At 48.3% G+C, this 27,749-nt stretch overlaps 1 protein-coding gene across 6 annotated transcripts; it reads right to left on the bottom strand.

Annotated features, from left to right (window-relative positions):
• Positions 1 to 8,209: 8,209 nt before the first annotated feature.
• TP53INP1 (tumor protein p53 inducible nuclear protein 1) lies at positions 8,210 to 27,151 on the bottom strand. 6 transcript variants are annotated; one of them, XM_041769250.1, is made up of 5 exons: positions 26,607 to 27,020; positions 25,303 to 25,348; positions 18,392 to 18,650; positions 17,462 to 17,819; positions 8,210 to 13,203 (listed from the first exon to the last, which is right to left on the bottom strand). In XM_041769250.1, exons 3-5 carry the CDS (start codon positions 18,501 to 18,503, stop codon positions 12,957 to 12,959), a joined length of 717 nt encoding a protein of 238 aa, XP_041625184.1. In that variant the 5' UTR covers positions 18,504 to 18,650; positions 25,303 to 25,348; positions 26,607 to 27,020; the 3' UTR covers positions 8,210 to 12,956. The 6 variants fall into 6 exon arrangements, with proteins under 6 accessions (XP_041625184.1, XP_041625181.1, XP_041625185.1 ...); XM_041769247.1 differs by lacking the exons at positions 25,303 to 25,348; positions 26,607 to 27,020 and adding an exon at positions 27,038 to 27,151; XM_041769251.1 differs by lacking the exon at positions 25,303 to 25,348.
• Positions 27,152 to 27,749: the final 598 nt, after the last annotated feature.

Below are 27,749 nucleotides of genomic sequence, written 5' to 3'. Positions count from 1 at the left end.
TCTGCCCAGGGAGCCTGATGTGGGACTCGATCCTGGGACCCTGGGGTCACGCCCTGGGCTGAAGGTGGATGCTAAACTGCTGAGCGACCCAGGCATCCCTGTAGAGGCTGCTTGTAGCCTAGGAGGTAGTGGGATAAAATAGCACTGGATGTCTATACCATGACCTACTATTTTTTTTTTTTTTAAGATTTTATTTGTTTACTCACAAGAGACCCACAGAGAGAGGCAGAGACACAGGCAGAGGGAAAAGCAGGCTCTATGCAGGGAGCCCGATGAGGGCCTCTATCCCTGGACCCTGGGGTCACGCCCTGAGCCAGAGGCAGACACTCCACTGCTGAGCCACCCAGGCATCCACCCCCCCCTTTTTTATATGTAGACTCGACACCCAGCATGGAGCACAGCGTAGGGCTTGAACTCAGGACCCTGAGATCAAGACCTGAGCTGAGATCACGAGTCAGACACTGAAGCGACTGAGCCCGCCGGGAGGCCCTAGGATGGCCTCCCCCTGAATACAGTTGTCAAATGTTCCTTTGACCCGAATAATGTCATCCCTGAGATCCATTGGGAAGAGCTCCCGCGTGGAAGTCCGTGGACTGGAGTCCTCAGGGGGCCCAAACCAAACATCTCCTTTTGCTGTCCTCTCCACGCCCCTTCCCACGCATCCCTTCTGTGACAGGGTCCCCAGCCTCCTCCTCTCCAGCTCAGTCTCCACATTCGCCCCGGGGGAGGGGATTCGGGGAACGCTGAGCACCGGATACTCTCCATCCCCCTTTACCGTCCTTACGTGTGAATAGGAGATTAATTTTCATTCAGTCAAATGTTAAATTTTATATGAAACCATCAAGCCAGGGTGTATGGAAGCAACTTTGGGACACAGTCTCCTTAGGTAAATCATTCAGCAGCGAAATAAATAAATAAATAAATAAATAAATAAATAAATAAATAAATAAATTGAAGTTAGTTTTTCTTCATCTTCTAGAAGTAAATCCCTTCTTTTAGTAATCCCTCTGATTCCTATTCCTTTGAATACATGATTTTTAGCTTATAGAACCTGAAAATACCGCCCTACTCGATGCATCAGGGTAATTATTCAGGGAGGAACCAGGGGGTCTAGAGAGTCTTTATTATTTTTTTTTATTTTTTATTTTTTTTAAATTTTATTTACTTATGATAGTCACAGAGAGAGAGAAAGAGAGGGAGAGACAGAGACATAGACGGAGGGAGAAGCAGGCTCCATGCACTGGGAGCCCGACGTGGGATTCGATCCTGGGTCTCCAGGATCATGCCCCCGGCCAAAGGCAGGCGCTAAACCGCTGCGCCACCCAGGGATCCCCTAGAGAGTCTTTAATACAGAATTTCCCGGAGCCTCACTGCTTTGGCAGGTCCCACTTGGAGTTTAGAGGAGGCAGCCAAGCAAGAAGGACGCATCTTAACCGCCCCAGGGCCGAATGCACACCCGAGGTAAGGTCAGAGGTTAAGCGATGCCTGGGGAGCCGGCACCCAGGGCCGGGGGGCTTAGAGGCCCAGAGCGGGGCAGGGGGAGCCAGGCTGGGGGAGGCGGCGCCGCCTGGGGACCGAAAGGGCGTGGAGCGTCCCACGCTGGGTCCAAGATGCCACCAGTTGCCAGAGGGCCCGTTCTCAGTGTCACTAAGAACACGGACAGGCCGCTGGGCGTGAGACACACGGGGCGCGCCGGTGTCCCAGGGACAAAATCGTGCATCTTGCAGGGCTGGGACGGGAGGTCCCCTCAGTGGGGGGAAGGGAACAAGGAAAATGTGCACAGTTCAGAGGGAATAGGACAGTTCGCCCAAAAAGCAGGTTCCGGCAAGGGCCACAGACGACAGTGTGGGGCCACCCCGCATGGGGACCCCCTGGGGGCAGCGAGCTCCGAGCACCCCCTCCCGGAGGGCGGCAGGGGCCGGGGCAGTGCCACCTGTGCCGCGTGGCAGGGGTGCGGCGGCTCCCCGGGCCTCCCTATGGTACTGCTGCCCGGCCACCCGCGGCGGCCTGTCGGGGGGCCAAGGGGAACGCGCCCGCGGGCCCCTGCTCCAAGCCCAGAGGCCACCAGGAGGGCGCACCCACGGCGGCTGAGCAGCAGCAGACCGCTCAGCGCAGCCCGGGTGGGCTCGGGGGCCACCGCCCTGGCCTCCCACTTTGGGGGCTCCCTGAGGGCGGCAGGTGGGAAGGGGTGTCACCCCGGTCCGCAGGCCCAGAAGAGGGGCAGGCGGGGCCTGGGCTCCAGGCCCGGTGGGGGTGGCGCCTTCCTGCTAGGCCAGGCCTGGCTGCTGGCTTCCACGGCCTCTGGGACCATTGGGGGTGGGGGGGACCCCAGAAGCACTGGGCCGCTCTCATCCGGAGGAAGACGTCGGCAGCAGGTGCACGGGCATCCCGTGGGGCTCCGTGCTTCCCGAGCCCGGACGCGTCCTTCCTCTTCGTGCTCCTTGGGGACCCTGCAGCCAGAGACCGGGTCCCGGGCGCCACTGGAGGTTGGGGTGCTGGCCTCCGGGGTCCCAGGCCCCCAGTGCACCTGGGGACTGCAGGCACACCTGCTGGGCCGCCACCAGGTCACGGATTTCGTGCCACAATTTCTTTTCCTTTGGGGCCGAGGTCCGGCCACGCTGTCCCTCGGAGGAATGAGGACGCGGGCAGGGAGACAGTGGTCAGGGGCACAGCTCCCGAGGACCGGGGGGCCTGAGACGGTCGCCACGGTCGGAGGGTCTACGGCTGGGGTTTGGGGTTCCTTTTAGAACTTTACTTATATATTTGGCAGAGGATGAGAGGGCACAAGCCGGGGCAGCAGCAGCAGGAGAGGCAGGGCCCCCGCGGGGCTGGGCCCCAGGACCCTGGCACCCCGGCACCCCGCCCGGGAGGCCGACGCAATCCTGAGCCACTGGCTGCTGCCCGGCCTGGGAGTCTTCACGAGCTCGTTGGTGGGCTGTCTTCATCCAATTAACCCCCAGGCACCCGTCACCTGTCAGACTGTTATCCGGGGCTCATCAGCTGCAGGGAGCTGCAGGCGGGGCAGGGTGGAGGGCGCCCTGGGCGCCGAGGAGGGCGGTGGGGCTTCTCCCTTTAAGGGCAGTTTGCTCTTTGGCTGGAGGGCGCTGCCCCTGCCTGCCTTTCCTCCGACTAGTCCCTGCTAGTTAGACACTAAGGAGGTGGGACCCAGTGGTTTGTGTTTGAACCAGCCCTCCAGGTAATTCTTTTTTTTCTCTCCAAGTTTTTATTTAAATTCCAGTTAGTTAACACACAATGTGGTACTAGTTTCAGGTGTAGGATTTAGCGATTCATCACTGCCAACACCCAGTGCTCATCAGAGGGCCCTTCTAACCCCCATCACGTGGTCAATCCATCCCCCGCCTGCCTCCCTTCCAGCTTGTTCCCTATAATCTGTTCCTTGGTTTCCCTCTCCTCTCCTGTGTTTGTTTCTTAAATTCCACATAAGGTATTTGTCTTTCTCTAACTGACTTACTTAGCATAGGACCCTCTAGCTCCATCGACATCGTTGCAAATGGCCAGATTTCATTCGTTTTGATGCTGAGTAATATTCAACTATACATAATATATAACAATATATTCATTATATAGACACACACATCTTTATCCACTCATCAGCTGATGGATGTGTGGGCTTTCTCCATAATTAGGCTGTTGTTGATAATGTGGCTATAAACTGCGGGGTGCATGTGCCCCTTTAAATTAGTATTTTTGTATCCTTTCAATAAATACCTAGATGTCTGTAATGCTCATCGAGTTTAAGAACCGTTAGGTTAGGGTGGCTCAGCAGTTTAGCATCGCCTTGGGCGCTGGGTGTGATCCTGGGTCCTGGGATCAAGTTCCACATCGGGGTCCCTGCATGAAGCCTGCTTCTCCCACTGCCTGTGTCTCTGCCTCTCTCTGTGTCTCATGAATAAATAAAATCTTAAAAAAAAAGTCTTTAGGCTAGCGCTTTGCTACTCAAAATGTGGCCCGTGAGCTCACAGCATGGATATCACTTGGGACTTTATTAGAAATGCAGAATCTGGGGCACCTGGGTGGCTCAGCAGTGGAGCATCTCCCTTTGGCTCAGGTCGGGATCCCGGGGTCCTGGGATGGAGCCCCGCAGGAAGCCTGCTTCTCCCTCCACCTGTGTCTCTGCCTCTCTCTGTGTGTTTCTCATGAGTAAATAAATGAAATCTTAAAAAAGAAAAAAGAAAGAAAGAAATGCAGAACTTCTGGCCCCAGCCTAGACCTACTGGATCAGAGTCTGCATTTTTTTCTTTTCTTTTTTTTTTTTTAAGAGACAGTGTGCATGCGTGCATGTGTGAGCAGAGGTGGGGGTGGTGGGAGAGCAGAGAGGGGGAGAGAGAATCTTAAGCAGGCTCCATGGAGCTTGATGCAGGGCTCTATTTCATGACCCTGAGACCGTGACCCGAGCTGAAATCGGGAGTCAGACTTGCAACTGACGGAGCCTCGGGGCACCCCACAGAATCTGCACTCTTACTCAGGTTTCCCACATGATTCGTTTGCACTTCATGGTTTGATAGCGCTGGGCTTGGAGGCTTGAAGAGAGGAGCGAAGGGGAAGCTCACAGAGGTGGCCAGCAGCACACAGAAGGCGCCAGAGAATGGCACTTCAGCTTGTTGCCCCCAGGTGTCTCGTGGCCCTGCTCCCCACAATTGTGTGATACCCTCTAGGGGCTCTGGGGCAGCTGGGGCACAGAAACTAGGTCCTAGACTGAGGCGGACATGAAGTTGGAGATTAGCGGAGCAGGCGTGCTGGAAAGATAAGGCGTGCTGGGGTTCGGTTGAGCTTGCAGGCCCGAGGATGGCCTAGTGGTGCAGAAGGGGGTCTAAGCTGAATGCACAGAGGGTGGCCGAGAAGAAAGAGGGTGGCAGCCTGAATATTCTAGAAACTTGAAGCAGGTAAAGTGGAAGAAAGAGCTATGTGGCAGCGTCGTGGTGTGGGCGTGGCTGAGGAGGGACCTGTCCCCATGCTCCCTGGGCCACTAGAAGGTGGATTCTTTTTTTTAAAAAATAACTATAGAATTCAGAGCAGCTGGCGTTTTTCAAATCCAGCAATGGAAAGAGAGTCTCGATTGCTTCAAGTTCGTGACCTCTAGACTGTCTCTGATTGGTCAGTCCCATCCAAGAGAATGTCTTTTTAGACCTTAAAAGCAACTGATTAAGACTGCGATTACGTCTACAAAATCCCTACCTCTGCTGTAGGATGTAACCTCGCCTGGGAGCGACATCCTATCACCTTTGTCATATTCTATGGGAAAGGCCCCCCCGACGGGGAAGGGGTGGGTTGCACAGGGGTCCCCTTAGAGGGTGTGCCCCACGTACTGTGAGAAAGCTGGCTCTCGTCTTCTATCATACATTCGCCGTGCAGTCCTGCTATACATGAATTAATGGCACATAAATTAACTGCAGAATTGCTGCTCAATGTGTGAGAAACAGACTCCCTTAGAGGAGCGCGCTGGTGCAGGTGTGTTCTCGCTCGGTGGCCCCAGTGCACACACGGACTCCCAGCTACTTAGCTCTTCCTTCCCCTTTGCTTTCACGGTCGTTATGGACTCATTTCTAATCGGTTCAATTGCTCTTGCTTCCCATTTGGGGTCCCTCCTCAACCCCCCCAGAGCCTAGTTGATTTTCATTCTTTATTGGGGGCGTTGGCGGCATCTCTGTGGTTCTAGGAGTCAGAGCTGTGCAAACAGGGATGCCAGAGAAATGAGGCGGCCCCTGATCCTCACGACCCTGTCCGATTCCTCCCCTTGGTCCAATTCTTTCTGACCCATCCTCGGTAGCTGGCCAGTGTCTGTAGTTTTGGATTTATTCCTCCAGTATTTTGCACAAATGTGTGTTTCCCTATACTCTTTCTTATGTGAAGGGTAGCTTACTGTAGTCTTTGCACTTTGCTTTTTTTTTTTTTCACTTAAGAGTCTCAGAAATAATTCCAGATCAGTTCACAGAGCTCATCTTTTTTTTTTTTTATTAATGTGCATAGACTTCCATTTGTGGATATGCCATATTTTCAATCATTCTCCTCTGTATAAGCATTTAGGTGTTTTTTTTTTTTTTCAATATGTTGCATTTACAGACCACGTGGCAACGAATAACCTTCTGGTCACCAGGACACAGTCAAACAAAGGAGCGAGATAACCTGATGCCACGTCAAACTGAAACTTTGACATGCTTGTCCTTATGAAACAGCCTTGCTTTCTACTTACCTACTTTCAAGACCCCATGCAGTCACTGCCCTTGAGATGGGATATAGCTGCTAGTTTCCCTCAACCACCCCTTTCCCTTGTAAGCAGGCCAAACACTTCTCAGTGGTGACCATTAACCGACTATTCCAGGGTCGGCTCTTTCACTTCAAGATGTTCTTCCCATTTTTTGGATGACCCCTCTACCTGCCTGTCCCCAATCATTATATCTCAGTGTGGATTCTCAGAGATGACAAGAATCTGTCTTGAAATCGGCTTGTTCTAGAATGCAGATCTTCCCCCAAGGATTCATTAACATGGTGGATATTCTTTGGGTTCTCTAGAATGGCCTAATTAAACTAGAGCTCCCAGATTATGGCATTAATGGAAATCGGGAATGTCCATATGTCTTCTTTGGTGAAATTTCTGTTCATGTCTTTTGCCCATTTCATGATTGGATTGGAAGAAGACATAGACATGGCCAACAAGCACATGAGAAAATGCTCTGCATCACTTGCCATCAGGGAAGTACAAATCAAAACCACAATGATACCACCTCACACCAGTGAGAATGGGGAAAATTAACAAGACGGGAAACAACAAATGTTGGAAGGGATGTGGAGAAAGGGGAACCCGCTTGCACTGTTGGTGGGAATGTGCAGCCACTCTGGAAAACTGTGTGGAGGTTCCTCAAAGAGTTAAAAATAGACCTGCCCTACAACCCAGCAATTGCACTGCTGGGGATTTACCCCAAAGATACAGATGCAGGGAAACGGCAGGACACCTGCACCCCAATGATTATAGCAGCAATGTCCACAATAGCCAAACTGTGGAAGGAGCCTCGGTGTCCATCGAAAGATGAATGGAAAATGTGGTCTCTGTATACAATGGGATATTCCTCAGCCATTAGAAATGACAAATACCCACCATTTGCTTCAACATGGATAGAACTGGAGGGTATGATGCTGAGTGAAGTCAGTCAATCAGAGAAGGACAATCATCATATGGTTTCACTCATATGGGGAATATAAAAAATAGTGAAAGATTATAGGGGAAAGGAGAGAAAATGAGTGGGAAAAATCAGAGAGGGTGATGGAACGTAAGAGACTCCTCACTCTGGGAAATGAACTAGGGGTGGTGGAAGGGGAGGTGGGCGAGGGTTGGGGTGACTGGGTGACGGGCACTGAGGGGGGCACTTGACGGGATGAGCACTGGGTGTTATGCTATATGTTGGCAAATTGAACTCCGATAAAAAATTTATATATTATATATATATAAATGAATGTCCATATGGCCCTAAGAGGTTTATGTTAGATTGTGTCTATATTCTTCTGGGAAAGAGCCATTGAAAACAGCGTAGCTTTAAAAAGGCTAAGAACCAGCAGTGCCTGGCTGGCTCAGTCGGTAAAGTGTCTGACTTCAGTTTAGAACATGATCTCAGGGTCCTGGGATTGAGCCCTGTGTCAGTGGGGAGTCTGCTTGTCCTTCTCCCTCTGCTCCTCCCCCCTGCTTGTGCTTTGTCTCTCTCAGATAAATAATACCTTAAAAAAAAAAAAAAAAGGCTAAGAGGGAACCCTGGGTGGCGCAGTGGTTTAGCGCCTGCCTTTGGCCCAGGGCGCGATCCTGGAGACCCTGGATCGAATCCCACGTCGGGCTCCCAGTGCATGGAGCCTGCTTCTCCCTCTGCCTGTGTCTCTGCCCCTCTCTGTCTCTCTCTGTGACTATCATAAATAAAAAAAAAAGGCTAAGAATTATGTATTTGTTTAACACACATAGGTTGGAGGAAGAGGTACTGGCTTGGAGTCATCCTCAAATTCATGTTCACATAAATGAGTATTCATTTCAGGGGGGAAATTTTAACATACCAATTTTATACAAATTTTTAAAACAGCATTTAAAGTGCATACTGAACCCATCTTTTGGGTAAAGTAAAACTAAATAGCAAGTAACTCTATTAAGTTGTTGTTAGTTTTAAGACTGATGACCATAAAGGTAAAATAAAAAAATCTGACGAATGTGAAGTTAAAGAACATTTTGTTTATTGACAGATTAAAAACCACAACTCCAAGTAGTGCAAAATGCACTAAGGAACCCAAATACAAAGAACTGGTGTTAATACACAAAGTTTAAGCAATGCTACACTTATTTTTGGCAAAGTGCTGTATTGTTTAGTCTGTGTATAAAACTGACCATCTATGAACCAATCAGTATAAAAAATCCTATAAAAACAGAAAAAAATTTATAGACAGTGGCTCAAGAAAACAAGCTGCCATTTATGCATAGATGATGTACAGTATATAATCTAACCAAATGTCCCTTTTGAGTTTTCAAGTTGAAAAAATTTGTGTCCAGAAATACATCAAGAAGGCACATAGTATAATAATCTACAATACTCTTCAGTCTAACTGATGCCCTGCCCTTGAAAAGCAAATGTGTTCACAAGGATACTTGAGAAAAAAACCCAAGCTACTTTTTAAGAAAATAACGCACACAATTATTGATTAAAGTTCCAAACCTCTGGAGGAAAACAACCAAAAAGCAAGCAAAACCACTCATACATATCAAGCTTGGATACACACACATCTAACTCCCCAGGTACTGATTTGGTTTTCAGAAGTCCACCTAGAAAACAAATGCTAAAACCTCAGCACATACAGAGCAAAATGGGGCATTTAACAATTATACAATTAAAAAATATATATAAGAAAAATTCTAAATGATACATATAAAACATCCACTGAAGCTGCCTTCCTTGAATAGTAACTTCTCCTCCCACATAAAGGATACTGCTGCAAATAGAAAAAGATCTCCTTATCTGTAGGCTTCCTAGTACCTCCTCCTCTGCCCTAAACCACTGTAACCGGTGTCATATTTCAAGTGAAATTAGTACATGGCAAGGCTGACACCACTGTATTAGGTAGGTTCTCTTAATAAAGCATTTCATATAAAATTTTAAGCATTAAAATAAGTAGATAAGGATGCCATTTATAATGCATCAACGTGACTGATGGCAGCGAAGCCATCCAAGAGAGTAGCCCAACTTTTAAAAGAATTTAACCAGTATGAATGGGCCTTATAAAAGATAAATTTAAGATAACATTACAAACATATGCTAGTATCTCCAGTACAAGGAGCAGTCTCTTTACTGATTCTAAAAACAAAAATACCTGGAAAATCTTAAACTTTCTCCACTAATCTATTTAAACTTAAATGCCTATCTTCCAGTTGGAATCCTTCATTTTTTTTTTTTTTTGCTTTGTTTTGTTTCTACTTCAAAGAAAATGAGGATAAAGATAGATACTCTTTTTTTCCTATGAGTGTAGAAAGACAGTATCTTTCCTTGAGGGGAAAGAGAAATAGCAGAGACACTTAGCTTCAATGAAGATGTAAAGATGACAAAACCAGTGCACTACAAAGATTTGAAAAGTAAGATCAATGGGCGATGCTGAATGGCGCTTGCAAGTTTTAAGCAAACTGTCTTCTCACTGGAATCAAAGTACTGATACAACAGAGAAGGTACGTAAACAGGAGCAGTCTGCGTGGGAACTGGAAAAATGTACAGGAAATTAATGTAGAAAAAGCCTGCTGGAGTAGAAAGTCAAAAAACCCAATCGCTGTGCACCTTCTGCAAAAAATTCCCCACCCACCCAGCCATATAAATGCATTGCCACAGAGGATAAATAAAGGATGGTTCATCTTCAACTTACAGTGCAATACATAGTTGAGAAAGAAAAAGTAATAAACATAGAAAATACATTATAAAATGTTTTATTAACAAAAACACAAACTTCGAGGAACATGGTGCGTTTTAAAAGCTAAGAAACTCGTTCGTGAAGCACTGCTTGTGTGCACCACATATTCCAGACTTTTTCCAAGTAACATTCTATGTTATCAGTTTAGAAACAGAGCACTAAGTTCAGAGGGGTCTTATTTCTCACTGCTTGAAGTTTTAAGAAATATGCACTAAAGCACATTGTAAACCAGTAATATTTACAACAGCAGAAATGATAATTAACTTATAATAAGTTGCATTTTGGCTATGTTTCAAAGAATACTTAACCAGTCAACATCATTCTGTTCTTATTGGTCTTGTGTCTTGCACACAGTAGAAGCCCAACAATCTAGTGATCAAGAACTTCAAATGAATTATGTAACCGCTTCTTTCAGTTCCAACACATGCCAATTTCAGGCAGAAACCTTGGGTGTTGATACAGAAGCCAGTCTGGTATGACTGATGGCATGCTAACCCTTCAAACAAAACATCCCCAAGACAAAGTATTTGCTTTCCAGGTATAAACCATAAAAAAACCAAAACCAAACCAAACCAAACCAAACCAAACCAAACCAAAACAAAAAAACCACCAAAAAAAAAAAAAAAAGAAAGAAAAGAAAAAAAAAAGAAAAAAGAAAACCAACTAGGTCTAGATAAAGCAAACAAAAAAAAAGTCAATAATCGAGAGAGATGTAAATGTATTTCAGGTATCAGGAAATTTGAAAAAATAATAGTAAAAAAAAAAAAAAAAGACTGTTGCTGTTTTATATACAAATCTGTTCATGGTGCCAAACAAATTCTCATGGCTGAACTTCTGTAGCTTGTGAGGTACTAACGACTTGCATGTAATCTATGAAAAATGAGACCCCGTGTATTCTGAGGCTTACATCCGAAAACATTGAGCTGGTCTGTTTTCAAGGGACCAACACACGGCCCTACGACAGACAAGGCGTAAAACACACACACCTTCATGAAGACTCCACCCTACCTCTCAACTCGCGTAAACACAAATAGTAACGAAATAACTTCTAGCTCAGTTTGACAAAACTTTACAACTTGGCCCCTAATCAGAAAACAAATAAATAAAGGGGTAGTGGAAATGGACAGGGAACAAGGAAAGGGGGATCTAGGCTCTTGTTCTGAGGAGACATTCCTGGCACTGCATCACTGCCAGTGAAAGAGCGGCCCAACTACCACCACCTAAGGATGCTGTTTGACCTCTTCTGACTCCAAACAACCCAGGCAGAAAAGAGCACGGCGCTTCACTTAAAAAAAAAAAAAAAAGAAAGAAAAGAAAAAAGAAAAAAAAAGTCTCCCATAATTCCCTGCACTGAGCTGTTACAGGGTCATTGAAAAATATAATACTTCACATAACTTATATGCTGCTTTTTTCCCTTGAAAACCTTGTGTGGCCATGAATTTAATTCAGGTTGCAGAGGACGTGGAAAAAGAAGCTATTTGATGACAGAGGTGATACTACTGTTCTGTCGGCAGAATGTGCTTTGGACTGTGGATGGGTAACTTCGAGAAGAAACCAGGGAGTGCGGGTGGCTCAGGGGGACCCATCACAACTGCTAAGAATAAAGTGACTGGCTGGAGGTAAGAAAGAGACTTTTCTCCGGGTTAACTGGCCTCCGTGGGACTCGAGCCCTGAACCCTGGCCTCCTTAGCACGGGCGCTCTGGGGGCGGCTGCAGCGGGAAGACTGGCCCAGGCCCGTGGCGGCCCACACAGGGTTGGGCCCGGACAGTCCACCTCAGATCCCCACGCAGCCCTCACGGCGGCAAAGCTCCCTCCCCCGCTGGAGGAAACAGAGGCCAAAGTGGTTAAAGATTTTGCCTGAAGCCCCAGTTTCCAAAAAAACCCCCCAAAAGACAAACAAAACAAAACCAAAAATGGAAACTGAGGGAAGCCAACTGGTTGCTCCTCATTCAGATGCTAGGAAGGTGTCCCCAGGAACCCCTGCTCAGCCTGGCGGCCACTCGGCACCTCAGGCGGCGGCGTGGTCACCGTATCAGGAACACAAGGCCTACATCTCCCCCCTGGGACAGTCAGAACTAGGGGGTCACTAAAGTGCCTGGACAAGTACTTCTGCTGAATCGACAGCTGACGTGAGGTGGCAAGTGAGCCGAGCTGACAGGAAAGACTCCAAACACGTTAAATAGTGGACTCACGGCTTAGTCGTAGACACACATTTTCCCAAATAGAGCTTCACAGGTCTAATTGAATCCCTCTGCGGGTGAGACGAGTGCTCTTGCCCCACGACACTCTGTAATGTCTCTGTACCACGTCACACAGTCACGTTGGAATTACCGAATGCACTGTTCACTAACACTTAATGTACCTGAATTCCAAAATGAACTGCATGGCTAATCCGGAAAAAAACAAAAAAACAAAAACAACCAAATAAACAAACAAAAAAACCCTCAAACACACAGAAATATATCAAGTTTTCTTTCAAGAGAAAGTTCAGCCATAATTCCATTGTATCTATGGCAACTATCACCTGTTAATGCTCATGTTAGTGTGTAAAAACGTATTCGTTATATACAGAAAAGATTATCAAGTACTGGTCAATAAAGTGTATGGCTGACCCTGAGAATAAATTTTTGCTCGCTCAAAATATTAAGTAATACAAAATAAAATGAAATTGAAAGATGCCTATTCTCATACTTGGGAAGAAATGTCTTTAGAATGCTAACTCACGTACACCTTAATAGATTTAAAGACAATCCCCAAACACCAAACACTGTAATCGTATTGATATGTTTCCAAAAATATTCTGAAAAAGTTTACAAAAAAAAGTGAATGTTAAAAGCAAGGCATTACGTGATACACAGCGTGTAAATCTGGTTTTCAAGATAGTGTCTAAACACGTCGATAAAACTATGTGATTGGTCGTCAGTTGGCTGCAAAGAGACAGCATCTTCATTGTCCTTCCACACACGTCCACACACATATGCACAAACCATGAGAATCCCAACCAAGCTTGAAATTCTTAGTAATTGTACTGACGTGGGCAGGGCTGATGGACAGCCCAGCCACTGTGCTTGACTTGCCTAGAGTGGCAATCCCTGGTAAGATTTTGGCGACGAAGGCTATTTCTGTTCAAAAACTGTCTTTCACTATGTTCTTTTATCCACTGGGAGGGGCGAAAGCTCTTGGGTTGTTCCAGAAAAGCCGTGTGAGCAAGAGCTGCCACGTAGCAATGGATGTGCTGCCCCATTTCATCTTGAGGTTCTACTCTGAAACAGAAAAACGCGGGGATGCATTAAGTAACAGAGTATGTTAGGAATGAACTTGAAAAAGTTACTTAGTGATTCAACCTGCCACAATCAATTGATTCCTGCTTCTCTAAGAGCTTAGTGTCTCCTGGCTGACACACAAGCTTCTGGTTTGTGATCACCCTGACAGATAGTGATAGAAAGGAGAAGCCAGATCCTCAGAGGCATGTGCCATACACTCTGCAGATATGGTTAATTCAGGAGACTGTCTTTTTTTAAAAGAAGTGCCTCATGTTTTGAGTGGACTTCAATCATGCGGCGAATGCATTCAGGTAAGCTTTTCTGTGAGGGGAACTATCGCCTGCTGAGGGTCCGTGTGGGCCGACTGTTTTTGCAAATATAACGGATCTGGTTCTCACCATTATCCTTAAAAGGAAAATATCTAAATTGCCCGATTTCACTGCTCAGAAAGCTGAGGCTCAGTGACGCTGAGGCCACGATCATTACGTCTCGCGACCGAGATCCTAGCACAGGCCTCTCTCCACAGACCGTGCTTACGAGGCGGTGATTGTGCATGCGCGAGGCTCACTGCACCTTCTGTCTGGGGGTGAATGCTCCAGGAAACGAGCTTTAAATCTCGATTTTATAGAAATACGCCCAGGAAAATCTGTTCATTTGACAAGTTTTTTTCTAGCTAAAATGCTACTTGCTTATGATAAAAGACAACTGTATGCCTTTGATTTCTGTCCCAACAGGGCATGCTGTGGCGTGGCGTTTGCGCAGTTGTGTCACCAAGGCCAGTGGGGCACCCCCTTAAGCTACGGCTGCACCGCATGAGGGTCCGTGTGTCCTGTGTCACCGGCAGCCTGTGTGTGCCCTCTTGGCACGGGACGCGGAGGGTCTGAGGAGCGGCCAGGGGTACTTGCACAGCGAGGGCAGTTGCCACCCCGCCCGTGAGCACTAGAGGAAACACTGTGCCTTTCTAAGATTTTTTTGTTTTGTTTTTAATGGTAGGATTAAGGGGGGGGGGGTCACATTAAGAAACTAAGAGAGAGAAGTTAATACAGAGACAGCAGCTTCTGAAAGGTGGGCATTTTGAGTTTTCCTGCTCAGAGTGATTCACACGCATTACACAGTCTCAAAGGGAATATACTTACTCTGGGCCCGTGAGTCTTATAAGCAGCTTTTCCTGGCCCTACAAATGTTAAATGGTGAACTATTAAATCACTATTACGATTTAAAATGCTATTTAATTTAACTGTTAGGACATGGTTCATTTTATGTATTAAAACTGGTTTACTATGGGTCATTAAAGGCACATGTATTACTTAAGACTATGATAGCACATAAACCTCATAAACGATACTTACAAAGGCCAACATACAATAAAGTGCACACTCTGAAGCCCATCTGTAATTCTGAAGCACCTTACTTCTCCGTGCCCAATGATGGTATCCCGAAGGACAGACAGGATGGAAGCAGTCTCACTTTTTAGAGACATTGCTTATTTCCTGCTCAGAAAGTTTACTTACTCCAAAGCCATCCGAATTTTGGTTAACACCTGAACTATTTCAGTTTAGCGGGGTTTTTTTTTTTTTAAAAGATTTGAAATCCAGAAATAAAGATGTGAAAAAAATTTTGTTATTGGAAAAAACTCTGATAATTTGCAGTACTTCCCAATGTTCAGAAGGAATTCATCTAAATTTAAGTATGTGCTTTGGATCCTACATATATGGAAAAGTACATTATTTGTCTAACATTCCTATATGTCACATCAAAACATAACAAGATATAAAAAACAAGATATTTAAAAAATGATGATTCTGACTGCATCAAAGCTGCAAACACATAATCAGATGCAGAGTGTGGTCTTGGACTGGACGCTGGTTTGGACTAATGAAGTGAAATATTCTGGACTCCGGTGCAGAGAGCAGAGTATGGTTTGGGTATAGATGAAGTGAAGTTTTACTCAGAAAAAAAAAAAGGTGCAGCTCATTGCCTGAAGAAGCAGGTTGCAAAACAACATACACAGTTTGATCCCATTTAGGTTAAAAAGGAGAGACAAAAAAATGACCTGGAAGGATGTGCCCTAGGGTGTTAATAGTGTTCATCTCTGGGTTGTGCAAATATGTCTTTTAAAATTTTTAATTTAAAAAAATTTTTTTAAATTTTTTACATATTTTCATTTTCTAATTTTCTGCAATGCATATGCACTGCTTCTATAATAATATTTAAAAAGCTGCTGTATATATACACACCCACACTTTAAACACTGAGAAGTAAATATACAAATATCAGTAAGTTTAAAGTGACTATTAATTATGCTAAAATTCTTGAGTGGAATTCCACAGAGGTGAGATCAAAGTCAGGAAGCATGGGAAGCATGTCCAAAAACTGAAGAAATTAATCTCAATCAACTATATGGCAATTTAATCAATACCACGTCCAAAAATTTTTTAAACTTTTGTGGGAATGCCTGAAGCACTGACCTCTTAATAAAGTGCTAAATCAAGTGCCAGTTAGAGTAACATTTCCTCAACAAAGATCTTAATTATGTATGAAGCTGGGTAATTATATAAGCAAATTGTTTTTTCAACTTGGTAAAGGATAGGTTTAGCCTCATAGAGGATCACAAGGTCATCTACGACATTAAGACTTGTGAGTGCAGCAAACTCTGGTAAAGTTAAGCTAACGAGCTGCCTGGGTTTTGCTTATGTTTGGCAAACAGGAGACTTGGACGATACCGGTGGTCCAGTCGGTTGAGTTAGAGCCTGAACAATCTAAGAAGAGGCCCTCTGGATCACAGGACTAACTAAAGGTACACTCTGAACTGCTCCAAAGGTACTGCTTGGCCTGTACCACTGACTGACAGGTCTTTAGGGAATTAGGTCGGGGCCAGCATCCCCCCAATACTGGAACAGCGCAGGCACATTCCACTAACATGCATCGTGACTAAGCCAGGCTTTGAGCTGATTAACATGGCTGTGAGCTTTATTTTAGCAGGTGGAAGCAATCTGGAATACACTTGCTGGATGCAGGCCACAGAACGTCTGTAGGTTGGCTTTGGAGTATCAATCTTTACTGGCTGGGCACTTGCCCTGAACCTTTCAAGGCCCTCAGCCTACCTGCCATTCAAACAGAGCCTTTCAGATCAATTAGGACCCCCACATAACGAGAAAATATCCCTTGGGTATGAAATCTTTCCTCTGTGAGGCAAGAAAACAACTCTCTGGGCAACATGTTTCTGTTAAACCGCCATTCTACTTCAAGATTTGTCAAGTTTTCGAGGTTAAGTGCCATTTGATGTGACCCAGCTAAGACTACTTGGAAGAAAATAAGAGTTTTATTTTAAGATATACTACTCTTGGGGCGCCTGGGTGGCTCAGTCGGTTGAGCGTCTGACTCTTGATTTCGGCTCAGGTCATGATCTCGGGGTTGTGAGATCGAGCCCTGCGTTGGGCTCTGCACCAAGCGGGGAGCCTGCTTAAGATTCTCTGTCCTTCTCCCTCTGCCCCTCCCTGCTCGCACGCGCTCTCTAAAAAAAAAAACAAAACAAAAAACAAAAAAAAAGAAACAAAGATAGATAATACAATTCTTGTTGAATCTGATACCCCAAATAACTCAGTGTGTAAAGTGCCAGAGTTATATCCTGAGACACTTAGCAGAAATGCCAGTCTTGTCTTTTCTGTCACCAGCAGAGTACTATAAACCCAACTGCTTTCCATTACATAACTGGGGTCAGGTTCCAATGAATATTTTTGAAAATCGAAAATGAACATGTTCTTCCATATCATCCACTACTTGGTACACTGTGCACCACTATGCACATGCTTTCCCGAGTTCTCTAACAAGATTGCCATCTTCTAAAAAATTAGCTTTGTGGTGTAGAAATAAATAAAATGCATGCCACACAGACTGCCTGTGGACAGAGTAAAACAGAGTTGACCCCTGAACGACCTGGAGATGGGGCACCAACTCCTGTGCAGTTGAAAATCCACGCTTAACTTATGACTCCCCAAAAACTGAACTGCTGACTGGGAAATTTACCAATGACATTGACAATCAAATAACACACATTTTGCGTGTTACAGGCATTAACTATTGTATTCTTATAATAAAGTAAGCCAGAGAAAAGAAAATATTATCAAGAAAATCATAAGGGACACAAAATACATTTATGGTGCTGCACTACGCTTATCAAAAAATATTCTGTGTATGTAAGTAGACACATGCAGTTCAAACCCATGTTGTTCAAGGGTCACCCGCATTTATAACGTACCTGGGGCTACTTGGGTCATGACGTTCATCAGTCCCGCAGCTGGCCTCACCGACACCGGGGCAGGGGTTGTGCACAGCATAGACGGACATGCTGGGATGTTCGATGAGAAGGTTTTCCATAGGACTGGTTTCCACCTTGAGAGTGGTTAATCCACCTGCAGTAAAACATGGGGGAGGGGTGATAAACCAGCTCTCCTCCATCGGACAGGACTCAAACTGGAGCAAGCAGGAATCACTGGTATCAGCCAAGCACTCCAGAGACGCAGGCAAACAGGAAAAGACTGCAGGGTGCTCAGTACGTGACTCTTCACTGATGCCTTCTGCTTGGTCTTCTGCTGCCGAGAAACCAGGGCAAGTGTCTACATCAGAGTCCACGTTGGTGGGTTGATGTCCCACGAGAAAGACGAATATCCCAGTGATATCACATTCGGGGCACAGAAAAAGAAGAGAGGACACTGTTAGCTGCTGTTCACATTCCTCTTTTCATTTAGGGTCAGACACAAGGCCATTTATATTCACTCATAATGATCACAAAATAATTTCCGAACACCTAGTGTGTGCGTACGCCTGGTGGAACAGTGCAGCAGGGGGACTACGGTGGCTCTGTGGGAAGGGTTCTGAAGACTGTTTCCATCCTGCCGAGTAAACGTGATGAGCAACGTGGGTCACTGTTCGTCCAGCACAGGATTTCATACTAAAGTGCATGTGATCGAACAGGGTATGAAAGTTGCAAAACTGGGACATCTGACGTCAATCAATTTCATTGACTGCTCATCTGGCACAGGACGTTTCCTGCAATTTTTTAGGCAAATTCCTGCTTATTTACTTTTAAGGCTTCAAAGCCTTCAGGGTTACTGGTTTACTTATGCAAAAACTGCGAGGCAAGAGTTTCCACTTCTGCGGTGGTGATTAGCGGCTAAGAGTACCTTACCTATGAAGTCAACAAGAATCCATTCATCATCTTCTTTCTCACTGAATTCTGGTTCTTGGTTGGAAGAAGTGTTGACTTCACCCACAAACATTTTATTCAGTCTCTGGAACATTGTTAAGGCAAGATTGAGACTTTGGCGGGAGGTCTTTACAGCTGAGATTTCAAAACACTGTCTTCAGTCAGCCTGATGGCACGACAGGAGATTAAAGTGCACGAGGTGCTCATTCAACTCAGGCGAGAGCCAGAAGGGTCATCATCCCTAAAATGGGGAAAGGAGGTTATTTCAAACCAGCATATATTCGTACAATATGCACGTGTGGTTTTGAAAGCCTGAACCCACACACACGCACACCCCCCTCAGAAACAGGCTCAGGCCTCAGCCGACAGCTACAGTCCTTCCCTTCCGACAGGTGTCAATCACAGGGAAGGCGGTACCTCTTATTTATGAACCATTAAGAACTGAGTACTCAAGTGCAACCTGTATACACACGTGAAAGGAGAGGGAAGGAGTCGGTTCTTTTTTTTCTTTTTTTAACATCGGTGCTCTTAAAAGGGATAAATCTAAATTATGTAGTTCAAGCTGAAATAGAGCTTTTCTCTAAAAAGAGGAGCAAATACCAGATATTAATGGTCTTGTCACCTGATACTCAACTGCCCAGAAACCATCAAATGTACGGGATGACCACTACCGAAGTTTCCTTGGCTCATTGGCTCCTCTGTTTTGTTCTCCTACGTGACTGTTAGCATATGTCATTCCATTTAAAAATCCATAAATACGGCATAATTTGGCCTTCAAAACAAATCCTACATCTGGCCCAGAGACGTTTACGCTGCGGAAGGCGGAGCAGGACAGCAGCTAGACCTGGAGACTGTTCACCGGGCGGTAGCAAGCAGGACGGTGCTGTATCCAACACGCCTGGGTTCAAGTGCCAGCTCTGCCGCTTATGTTCTATGGGACTTCGGAAGTCGTCCTACTCCATTTGGCAATAGTTCGTCCTCAGGGAGAGCAGGGAAGCAGGGAGGGACAGAGGGAGCAGGAGAGAGAATCTTTAAGCTCCACGCTGAGCATGGAGTCTGATGTGGGGCTCGATCTCATGACCCTGAGATCATGACCGGAGCTGAAATCAGGAGTCAGGTGCTCAACCGGCTGAGCACCCCCCTCCCCGCCCGGCGCCCCTGGTGAGTTCTAAGTGAGGAACTCCAGCCTTGTCTGATCTTATTCTAGAATTCCTGATTTATATAAGCATTTCTCCCCGGCTACCTGATGGGCATATGAAATCTAACACATACCAAAGAGAACTTTTAATTCCACCCCCCCCACCAAACTTACATACAGTGTCCTTCTTCCCCTTTTCGTCAAGAAGCAGCAGCACCCAGTAGTTACTCAGGCCAACAAGCTACCATTACTCCTTCTGCTTCCTACTCACCCTCTCAACCAAACTCGCATCACGTCCTGTTGACTCCAGCTGCACATGTGCTTTAAATCTGCCCACTGCTTGGCCCCACTTTCAACCTAGGTGAAGCCAATCTGCTGTCCCTCTAGACTTTGCCAATCACCATCTCCCTGATCCTACTCTTGTGAAATGGAATAATCCACTTAGCAAGGCACTTGGCACAAAGTTCTCAGTCAATGTCAACTATTATTCTACAAATATTTCCCAAGTCCAATTATGCATCAGGCAGAGCGCTAAGCACAGGGGAAGCAGCAGTGAATAGGGCCCTCCCACCGCAAGTGTTAACAACCCAGTATGATGAAAGTCATGGAAAAAGTACCGGGTGTTCCTCAGATCTACATAGGGAGAGGTCAGGAAGGACTCCTGCAGTAAACCGTGTTGATCTTGAGCGATTGAGAAGATCAAGAATAGAGGAAGGGGGAGAAGGAACATATTAGAAGCCTGTAGATGTGTGAGAATATGGCACCTTCTGTATGACTTGAGATCCTGATGGATGATCGTGACAGTAGGCTGGGGTTGATTAAGCAGGAAGGTCTTAGGACCTTCTAAGCCAGAAGTGAAGGGGAGGGAAAGGATTCTCTACCAGAAGCCAACTGGGGGCAGAGGTGGGGAGGAAGGGGATGGTGGGATCACTTAGTGGAAGAGGCATCCTGTAGAAGGTACAGGTTGGGCATTCTGGACGTGCTGAATTTGGGAATCTGCAAGTCATGTACTTGGAGGTATCTAGTAGGCAGCTGGACACAGGGCTCTGGAGGGCAAGGGCATGGTCTCAGCTGGGCACCCAGGTCTGGGGGTTGCTAACACATAGTGGGTAACACAAACCCTGAGTGGATGAGACCATCCAGGGTTTCTGACAACCAACTCACTATAAACGATATTCTTTCTCATGAGCATCAGTCTCGAATCCATTACTTTAGACTCGACTCTTCACTCTCCAAACAATCATCGACTTTAGCTGCAAATGTAGTTACAATCTGCAGTGGAGGAGAGTCTTGGTTGACTTCTCTATGTGCAAAAGGGGCTCCTACAACTGGCATCCTACTCTGAATGGGTAGTACAACAAATGTGTGTTCAAAGAAATGACAATTGTTGTTTATTTCATGGTCATGACCCATCATCATCAGCCATCACTTATTCAGAGACAGTAAACAGGAAATGCTACTTGCATAACCAGTCTTCCAGAAACCCTTCTGGAGAGCAGTATGGCCAAATCATGAAGGTCGGAGCTCTAGTACAGAATGCAAATTCAGCTTTACATTCCACGTAAGGGAAATTGGAAGAAAAGCGGGCTTTTTTCTTTTGCTTGACCTACTGTAGTGTCCTACGTATATCCTAAAAGAGGGGCTATCCAAGGGTTGATGTAAATAAAAGTTTTGAGTATACGAGCTAGAAGGGGAAAAAGAAAAGATACTTTAAAAAACTCGCCTCCAAAAAAAAAAAAAAAAAAAACTCGCCTCCATTTCTCTTAAATTATGAAGGCATGTATTGGCCCCAAGTACAATCCGGTGTCTGCTGAGTCAGTTGAGAGCATAATCCCAATTCTCCAGAGCATGGGGCAGGCCTCAGGTCCTGCATCAGCCGGAGCTGCTGGGTGTAAAGCAGAGCACCCCACAAGAAGACACCTGCTTGTCCTGAATGAGGGCTTTGTCTCCCAAATGCAGTGCCACATGAGGGTAACTTGCGGGGCCCAGGCCAGTTAGGTGGCAGCTACAAGGCAGGAAACAACGCCGGGGCCGCTGTGGCTGGGCGGCTGCAGTTCCCTAGCAGCTGCAGGTCCCTAGCACCCCTATGGCGCTAGCTCCAGCCCCCCGTGATGGGAGCTAGCTCACGCCTAGAGTATATACAACTCTGCCTCAGGAAAGTTATCTCTGGAGGAACTCTCCATGGGGCAGCACAAGTCGGTCTTCTTTTGGTTTCCTTTTTTTTTTTTTTTTCAAGATTTTACTCACTTATTCATGAGAGACACACAGAGAGAGGCAGAGACACAGGCAGAGGGAGAAGCAGGCTCCCTGTGGGGAGCCTGATGGGGGACTCACAGGACTCAGTCACAGGACCTTGGGATCCCAGGACCCTGGGGTCACGCCCTGAGCCCAAGGCAGACGCTCCACCGCTGAGCCACCCAGGCATCCCTTCTTTTGGTTTCCTGAAGTCAAAGGCTGCCTGGAGATACCCCTATCTCCTGCAAGGGCAACCAACCTTGGGTGGGCAACTCTGGCCAGCCGGGCAAGGGGGAGCTCATTCTCACCTGTCCCGAGTCATGGCTGGTATTTATAGGACCCACCTGTGAGGCCCCGTGGGAAGGACACAGCCTAGTCTTGGGGAGGGATGGAAGGGGAGTTGGCCTGGGCAGCAGCAGCAGAGGGCTCTGGCTCTCTGCCTACCACAGGTGGCTGGAGCTGCACAGTCTAACGCTTCTGAGCCTCGGTCTTGCCACTGGAAGGACGGGGCAACTGCGCTGGGTCACCTCCTGTCTCTCCCCACAGGCCTCCAGCACAGTGAGGAAGTGGGCTTGGGCTACCTATGCGAAGTTCCTCTGGCCCTGCTTTCTGTACGTGTCACAAAAGACGAGGAGCTCCTGTGGTGCCGCCAACATGCTACAACTGCTCGGCGAGGTGGCTGCAAGGCCCCGCAGGTGAATGAGCGCTCGAAATAGGACTTCTATGACCCCAAATCGGAATTTTCAATTTTACTTAATTTGAATCCATTTAAAATTCAAATTTGAAAGTCGACTAGTTGAGCCAATTTTTGGAAAGTTTCAGGTATGTTCTGAACAACTGATTAAGTATTTCCAATGACAGTTTTACATATGAATTAAGATGGGATGTGTTTAAAATATACACCGGAGTATATTTCCAAAGACTGAGTGCCCCCTCAAAAAAATGTAAAATATCTCAGTAATTTTGATATTAATTATACGTTTAAATAAGTAGTGATCTTAGATATATCAGGATACATAAAGTATATTAATGAAATTAATTTCACACATTTTTCTCTTTTAATGTGGCTACTAGAAAACCTAAACATGCATATGACTCACACTACGTATTGCTATTGGATGGTACGATTCTAGAAAAATCTCTCTAAAATCTTGATAGCCTAGCCTCTCAGTTACCCAGGGCCTGGCCCTACCCAGTCATTGTCATCTGTCACCTTCGCTCCTGCCCAGGAGTGGAAGCTCTTCGTGGGGCTGCCTCTATGCGCGGCTGTAGACTTAGGGCAGAACTTCAGACTTCACATCTCACTACATGTCACAGACATTTTTTTCTTGATTTTTTAAAAGTAAACTCTACCCCCCACAACGTGGAGCCTGAACGCACCCCCGAGATCAAGAGGCTCACGTTCTACTGACTGAGCCCGCCAGGTCCCCCTGTCATGGCCTTTTCGGTAATTACAACTCCAGGGCAAAGATAAAACTAGAGCGAAAATCCCAGGCAAAGCATGTGTCCTAAGAGGGCAAATTTACAAATACAGTTCCGGGCAAAGACCCCGGCTGTTGTTGGGGCATCCGCCCTCCACAGTGACTGACCATCCTCGGCCAACCCACCTGCAGTCTCACCCCAGTGGAGAAAAGAAACAAAGTATCTGGGCCCCCGCATTTCTAGAAGGCAGCTTTGTCCCTGTTCTGGCTCAAAATGGCTCAGAATACCTCCCTCCCTCACAAAAAGAGTCTTTTTCATTGTAAAATAAAACTATACTATAAAAATAGTTGAGAAAGTAAATGGGGAGAATAATTATTTCACTGCCTTGCTGCAATCACTGTTAGCATTTTATGCATTTTCTTCTAGATTTTTCTTCTCCGTGTAAGGTTTCTTTTTATCACAAAATCTAGTGAATGCATCATACCATATCCTACTTTGTTACTTAACATTTTATCATTAATGTTTTTCATATTATTACATGAGCTAGAAATGCTCAGTGGGCAGAGGGAGGTGGTTAAGCTTAATACTTGGTGGGGGGGAGGATATTCTAGTTCGTGAATTTGGAAAAGGCATGGCTAGTCTAGAAGAACTTGTTAGTATAATTTATGTCATTTTTGAGACAAACAACCAACAGGCAGTGTGGCTCTGGAGTTTACCCTGCTATACTGGAAATCTTGGCTTTGCCACTTGCAGCTTAGGGGAACTTAAGATATTTAGTAATCTTCTGGTGCCTCAGTTTTTTCATCTCTAAAATGGGGAGCAGAGTGCCAAGGTGAGGATTGTGTATCCCTCAGAATAGTACCTGACACATTACAGGCAGCCAGTAAATTTTAACTCAGAGTATTAAATATAACTTGGAATACTTAAGTCCATTCCAAGCCCGCTGTGTGACTGTAGGCCATTTAGCATCTTTGGGTCCAAATGTCTGTATCTGAAAAATGTTTAAATAATAACTAGACCTACAATCTGCTGAAAACTTGTATTTGACGGTGAGTTGAGGTACTTACTTGTCATGTTTTACTAATAGGAAACTGAGGCTCAGAAATTAAGTAACTTGCTCGAAAGTGACAGAGCTGGTCAGGTGCATAGCCAGCATCCCAGCATAAATCTGTGTGGTTCCAAGTGTCTTGCTTTCCCTGCACACGATTGCTCAGGCTCCTTTTCAGCCTCAGCTCTGGGTCTATGAACTTCAAAGAACAGTGCTTTTTTTCAGTTGGTCTTGGCTGCCAGTAGGCGGCTCCAAAAACAACATTTTTAAATCAAAAAAAAAAAAAAAAAAAAAAAGCCAAGCCTACAACTTTGATGATCTAACTTCGAACTGTGTGTACAGTTGTGGCTTCTTGATAGTTTCGAAATATCAGGTGGCTGAACTAACACATCTTCACTGAAAAGCAGCCTCAAAATGTTTTTTCTCTTTATAGTCTACCCTATTTTAGAAAAATAAATATGCTGGTTCCGGTAATTTCAAACTGATTGTAAACTGCAGAAAAACCAAGCTAAGAAAGTAGTCTTTGCTTGTTCCACTTCTACTCAGACTGTTCAACTGGTCTCACGGGGTTTTTCTCCCAGAGACCCAGCACTGTCTGCCCCGAAGGACGAATGACAATGGACAAAAGACAGCCGTGAGTGGTAATTCCTAGCCTCTTAACCTTACATTTTTAAAGCAGGACCATTCCCAAGAGAAATATGAGGGAACAATTGAGTGAGCAAGCTTCCACAGAGAAGAACAAAAGAGAGGATGAAAAAGCAGAAGAGATCTTGGTCACATAAACTACGGAGGTCCCGGTTCTGGCTTAGGGCCGTTAAAAATCATGCTGCCAGTTAAGAATGATAGTGGCTGTGACTTAAAATCAAATGCTTCCCAGGGATTCTCACATTTGCAATGAACAAGGCATTTCAATGACCAAGCAAATGATTTCAGGATCTTGGGGGTACCTCATTATTCCTGCTCAAGGGCCCCAGGGGTCGATTTCTCCTCCCCTTTTCCAAAAGCACTCTGCATTTAGAAAAGGCCCGTTTAGCAACCAATGCCCCATACCTGGGAGTTACAGATGGAGCGAGGCTCTTCCTTCGCCTACCCTAAACTGGAATTAACACAGGAGAGGATGGGGAGAGGCAGTTGGGAAGGTCACTAGGAAACGAGGCATGCCCATGTAAAAGCCATCTACACCCCTTTCCTCTCAATGGGCTGTGTGGCCTCGAGCGAAGGACTTACAGCCCCTGGGCCTCGGGTCCCTGACCGCGGGCTAGGACTTACAGCCCCTGGGCCTCGGGTCCCTGACCGCAGGCTAGGACTTACAGCCCCTGGGCCTCGGGTCCCTGACAGTGGGCTAGGACTTACAGCCCCTGGGCCTCGGGTCCCTGACCGCAGGCTAGGACTTACAGCCCCTGGGCCTCGGGTCCCTGACAGTGGGCTAGGACTTACAGCCCCTGGGCCTCGGGTCCCTGACCGCAGGCTAGGACTTACAGCCCCCCCCTTGGGTCCCTGACGGTGGGCTAGGACTTACAGCCCCTGGGCCTCGGGTCCCTGACGGCAGGCTAGGACTTATAGCCCCTGGGCCTCGGGTCCCTGACCGGGGGCTAGGACTTACAGCCCCTGGGCCTCGGGTCCCTGACGGTGGGCTAGGACTTACAGCCCCTGGGCCTCGGGTCCCTGACCCCGGCTAGGACTTACAGCCCCTGGGCCTCGGGTCCCTGACTGGGGGCTAGGACTTACAGCCCCTGGGCCTCGGGTCCCTGACCGGGGGCTAGGACTTACAGCCCCTGGGCCTCGGGTCCCTGACGGCAGGCTAGGACTTATAGCCCCTGGGCCTCGGGTCCCTGACCGGGGGCTAGGACTTACAGCCCCTGGGCCTCGGGTCCCTGACGGCAGGCTAGGACTTATAGCCCCTGGGCCTCGGGTCCCTGACCGGGGGCTAGGACTTACAGCCCCTGGGCCTCGGGTCCCTGACGGCAGGCTAGGACTTACAGCCCCTGGGCCTCGGGTCCCTGACGGTGGGCTAGGACTTACAGCCCCTGGGCCTCGGGTCCCTGACTGGGGGCTAGGACTTACAGCCCCTGGGCCTCGGGTCCCTGACTGGGGGCTAGGACTTACAGCCCCTGGGCCTCGGGTCCCTGACCCCGGCTAGGACTTACAGCCCCTGGGCCTCGGGTCCCTGACTGGGGGCTAGGACTTACAGCCCCTGGGCCTCGGGTCCCTGACTGGGGGCTAGGACTTACAGCCCCTGGGCCTCGGGTCCCTGACCCTGGCTAGGACTTACAGCCCCTGGGCCTCGGGTCCCTGACCCTGGCTAGGACTTACAGCCCCCCGGCCTCGGGTCCCTGACCCTGGCTAGGACTTACAGCCCCCCGGCCTCGGGTCCCTGACCGCGGGCTAGGGCTGGCTGCCCCCGGGCCTCGGGTCTCTAACCGCAGGACGGTACCAGCTGCTGTCGGAGCTCTCGCCGTGGTCGGCGTCAGGGGTCACAGGGCCGGCGGTGCGACCCGCGGGCGAGGCCGGTCCCCGCACAGGTGCGGCAGCCCGGGGGCCGGGGGTTTGGGGCCTGCGCGCGGGCGGACACCCCGCGCCCTGCGGTCCCGCGGAGGGGGGCGGGCGCGTCGGCCCCGGAGGCCGCGGGGTGCGGGGCGCGGGGCGCGGGGCCGAGGCCGGAGCCAGGCCAACGGCCGAGGGCAGGGGGCGGGGGCGGGGGGGGAGGCGCAGGTCCCGCCGCGGGCAGGAAAGCGGCGGGGCTCGGGGAGGACGCAGCCGCGCGCCCCCCGCCCCCCGCACTTACGTGGGCCCGGCCGGCGGGGCGGGGCGGGGTCGGGGTCCGGGCCGGGGCCGGGGCCGGGGCCGGGGTCGGGGTCCGGGGCCGGGCCGGGCGGCTGTGCGGGTGCTGCACCCCGGGCCGCCGGCCGCCCGCTCGCTCCTTTTGTTGTTGTGCTGCGCTCGGAACAGCTGATCGCCGCGCGCCCCGCCCCGCCCCGCCCCGCCCCGCCCCTCCCCGCCGGGCGCGCCAGCCGGGCCCCACCAATCGGCGGCGCGGGGGCCCCGGGGCCGTCCTGCCACAGGTTGTCACCAACGCACGTGACCTGGCGCCCGGCCCGGCGACGCGCTCGAGTTAGAAACAAGCCCGGGCAACAAAAGCCGGGCGCCGAGGGGCGAGCGGAAGGGGGGGAGGGGAGGGAGCCGGGGGAGGGGAGGGGGGGGAGGGGAGGGAGCCGGGGGAGGGGAGGGGCGCCCCGGCGGGAGCACCCACGGGGACCCGCAGAAGCGCGAGCGAAGGCCCCGACCCCCGCGACCCCCGCGACCCCGTGCCCCAGGCAGGGCGGCCGGGGGTGGGGTGGGCCCAGAGGGACGGAAGCGGTTTCTTCTGCGGAGGAGCGTCCAGGCCGTTCGAGGGATGGAGGCCCGAGACCCCAGGGGGCCGTGCGCTCCCGTGTAGGGGTGAAGCCTTCCCCGTGGCCCCGCAGACGCAGGTCCCGTCCTTGGCGTCCTGGGAAACC

This window comes from Vulpes lagopus, chromosome 9 (assembly GCF_018345385.1).
Source record: "Vulpes lagopus strain Blue_001 chromosome 9, ASM1834538v1, whole genome shotgun sequence".
In the NCBI taxonomy this organism is placed as follows: Eukaryota; Metazoa; Chordata; class Mammalia; order Carnivora; family Canidae; genus Vulpes; species Vulpes lagopus.
The sequence above is the reverse complement of the archived record's forward strand: the minus strand, read 5'-3'. Positions and strand labels throughout refer to the sequence as shown.

Coding starts and splice junctions, on each gene's coding strand:
- TP53INP1 (XM_041769247.1), bottom strand. CDS start 18,503: ATGTTCCAGAGACTGAATAAAATGTTTGTGGGTGAAGTCAACACTTCT. Junction 17,820..18,391: donor GATTCTTGTTGACTTCATAG/GTAAGGTACTCT, acceptor ACTCTGATGTAG/ACACTTGCCCTGGTTTCTCG. Junction 13,204..17,461: donor CATGACCCAAGTAGCCCCAG/GTACGTTATAAA, acceptor TTTCTGTTTCAG/AGTAGAACCTCAAGATGAAA.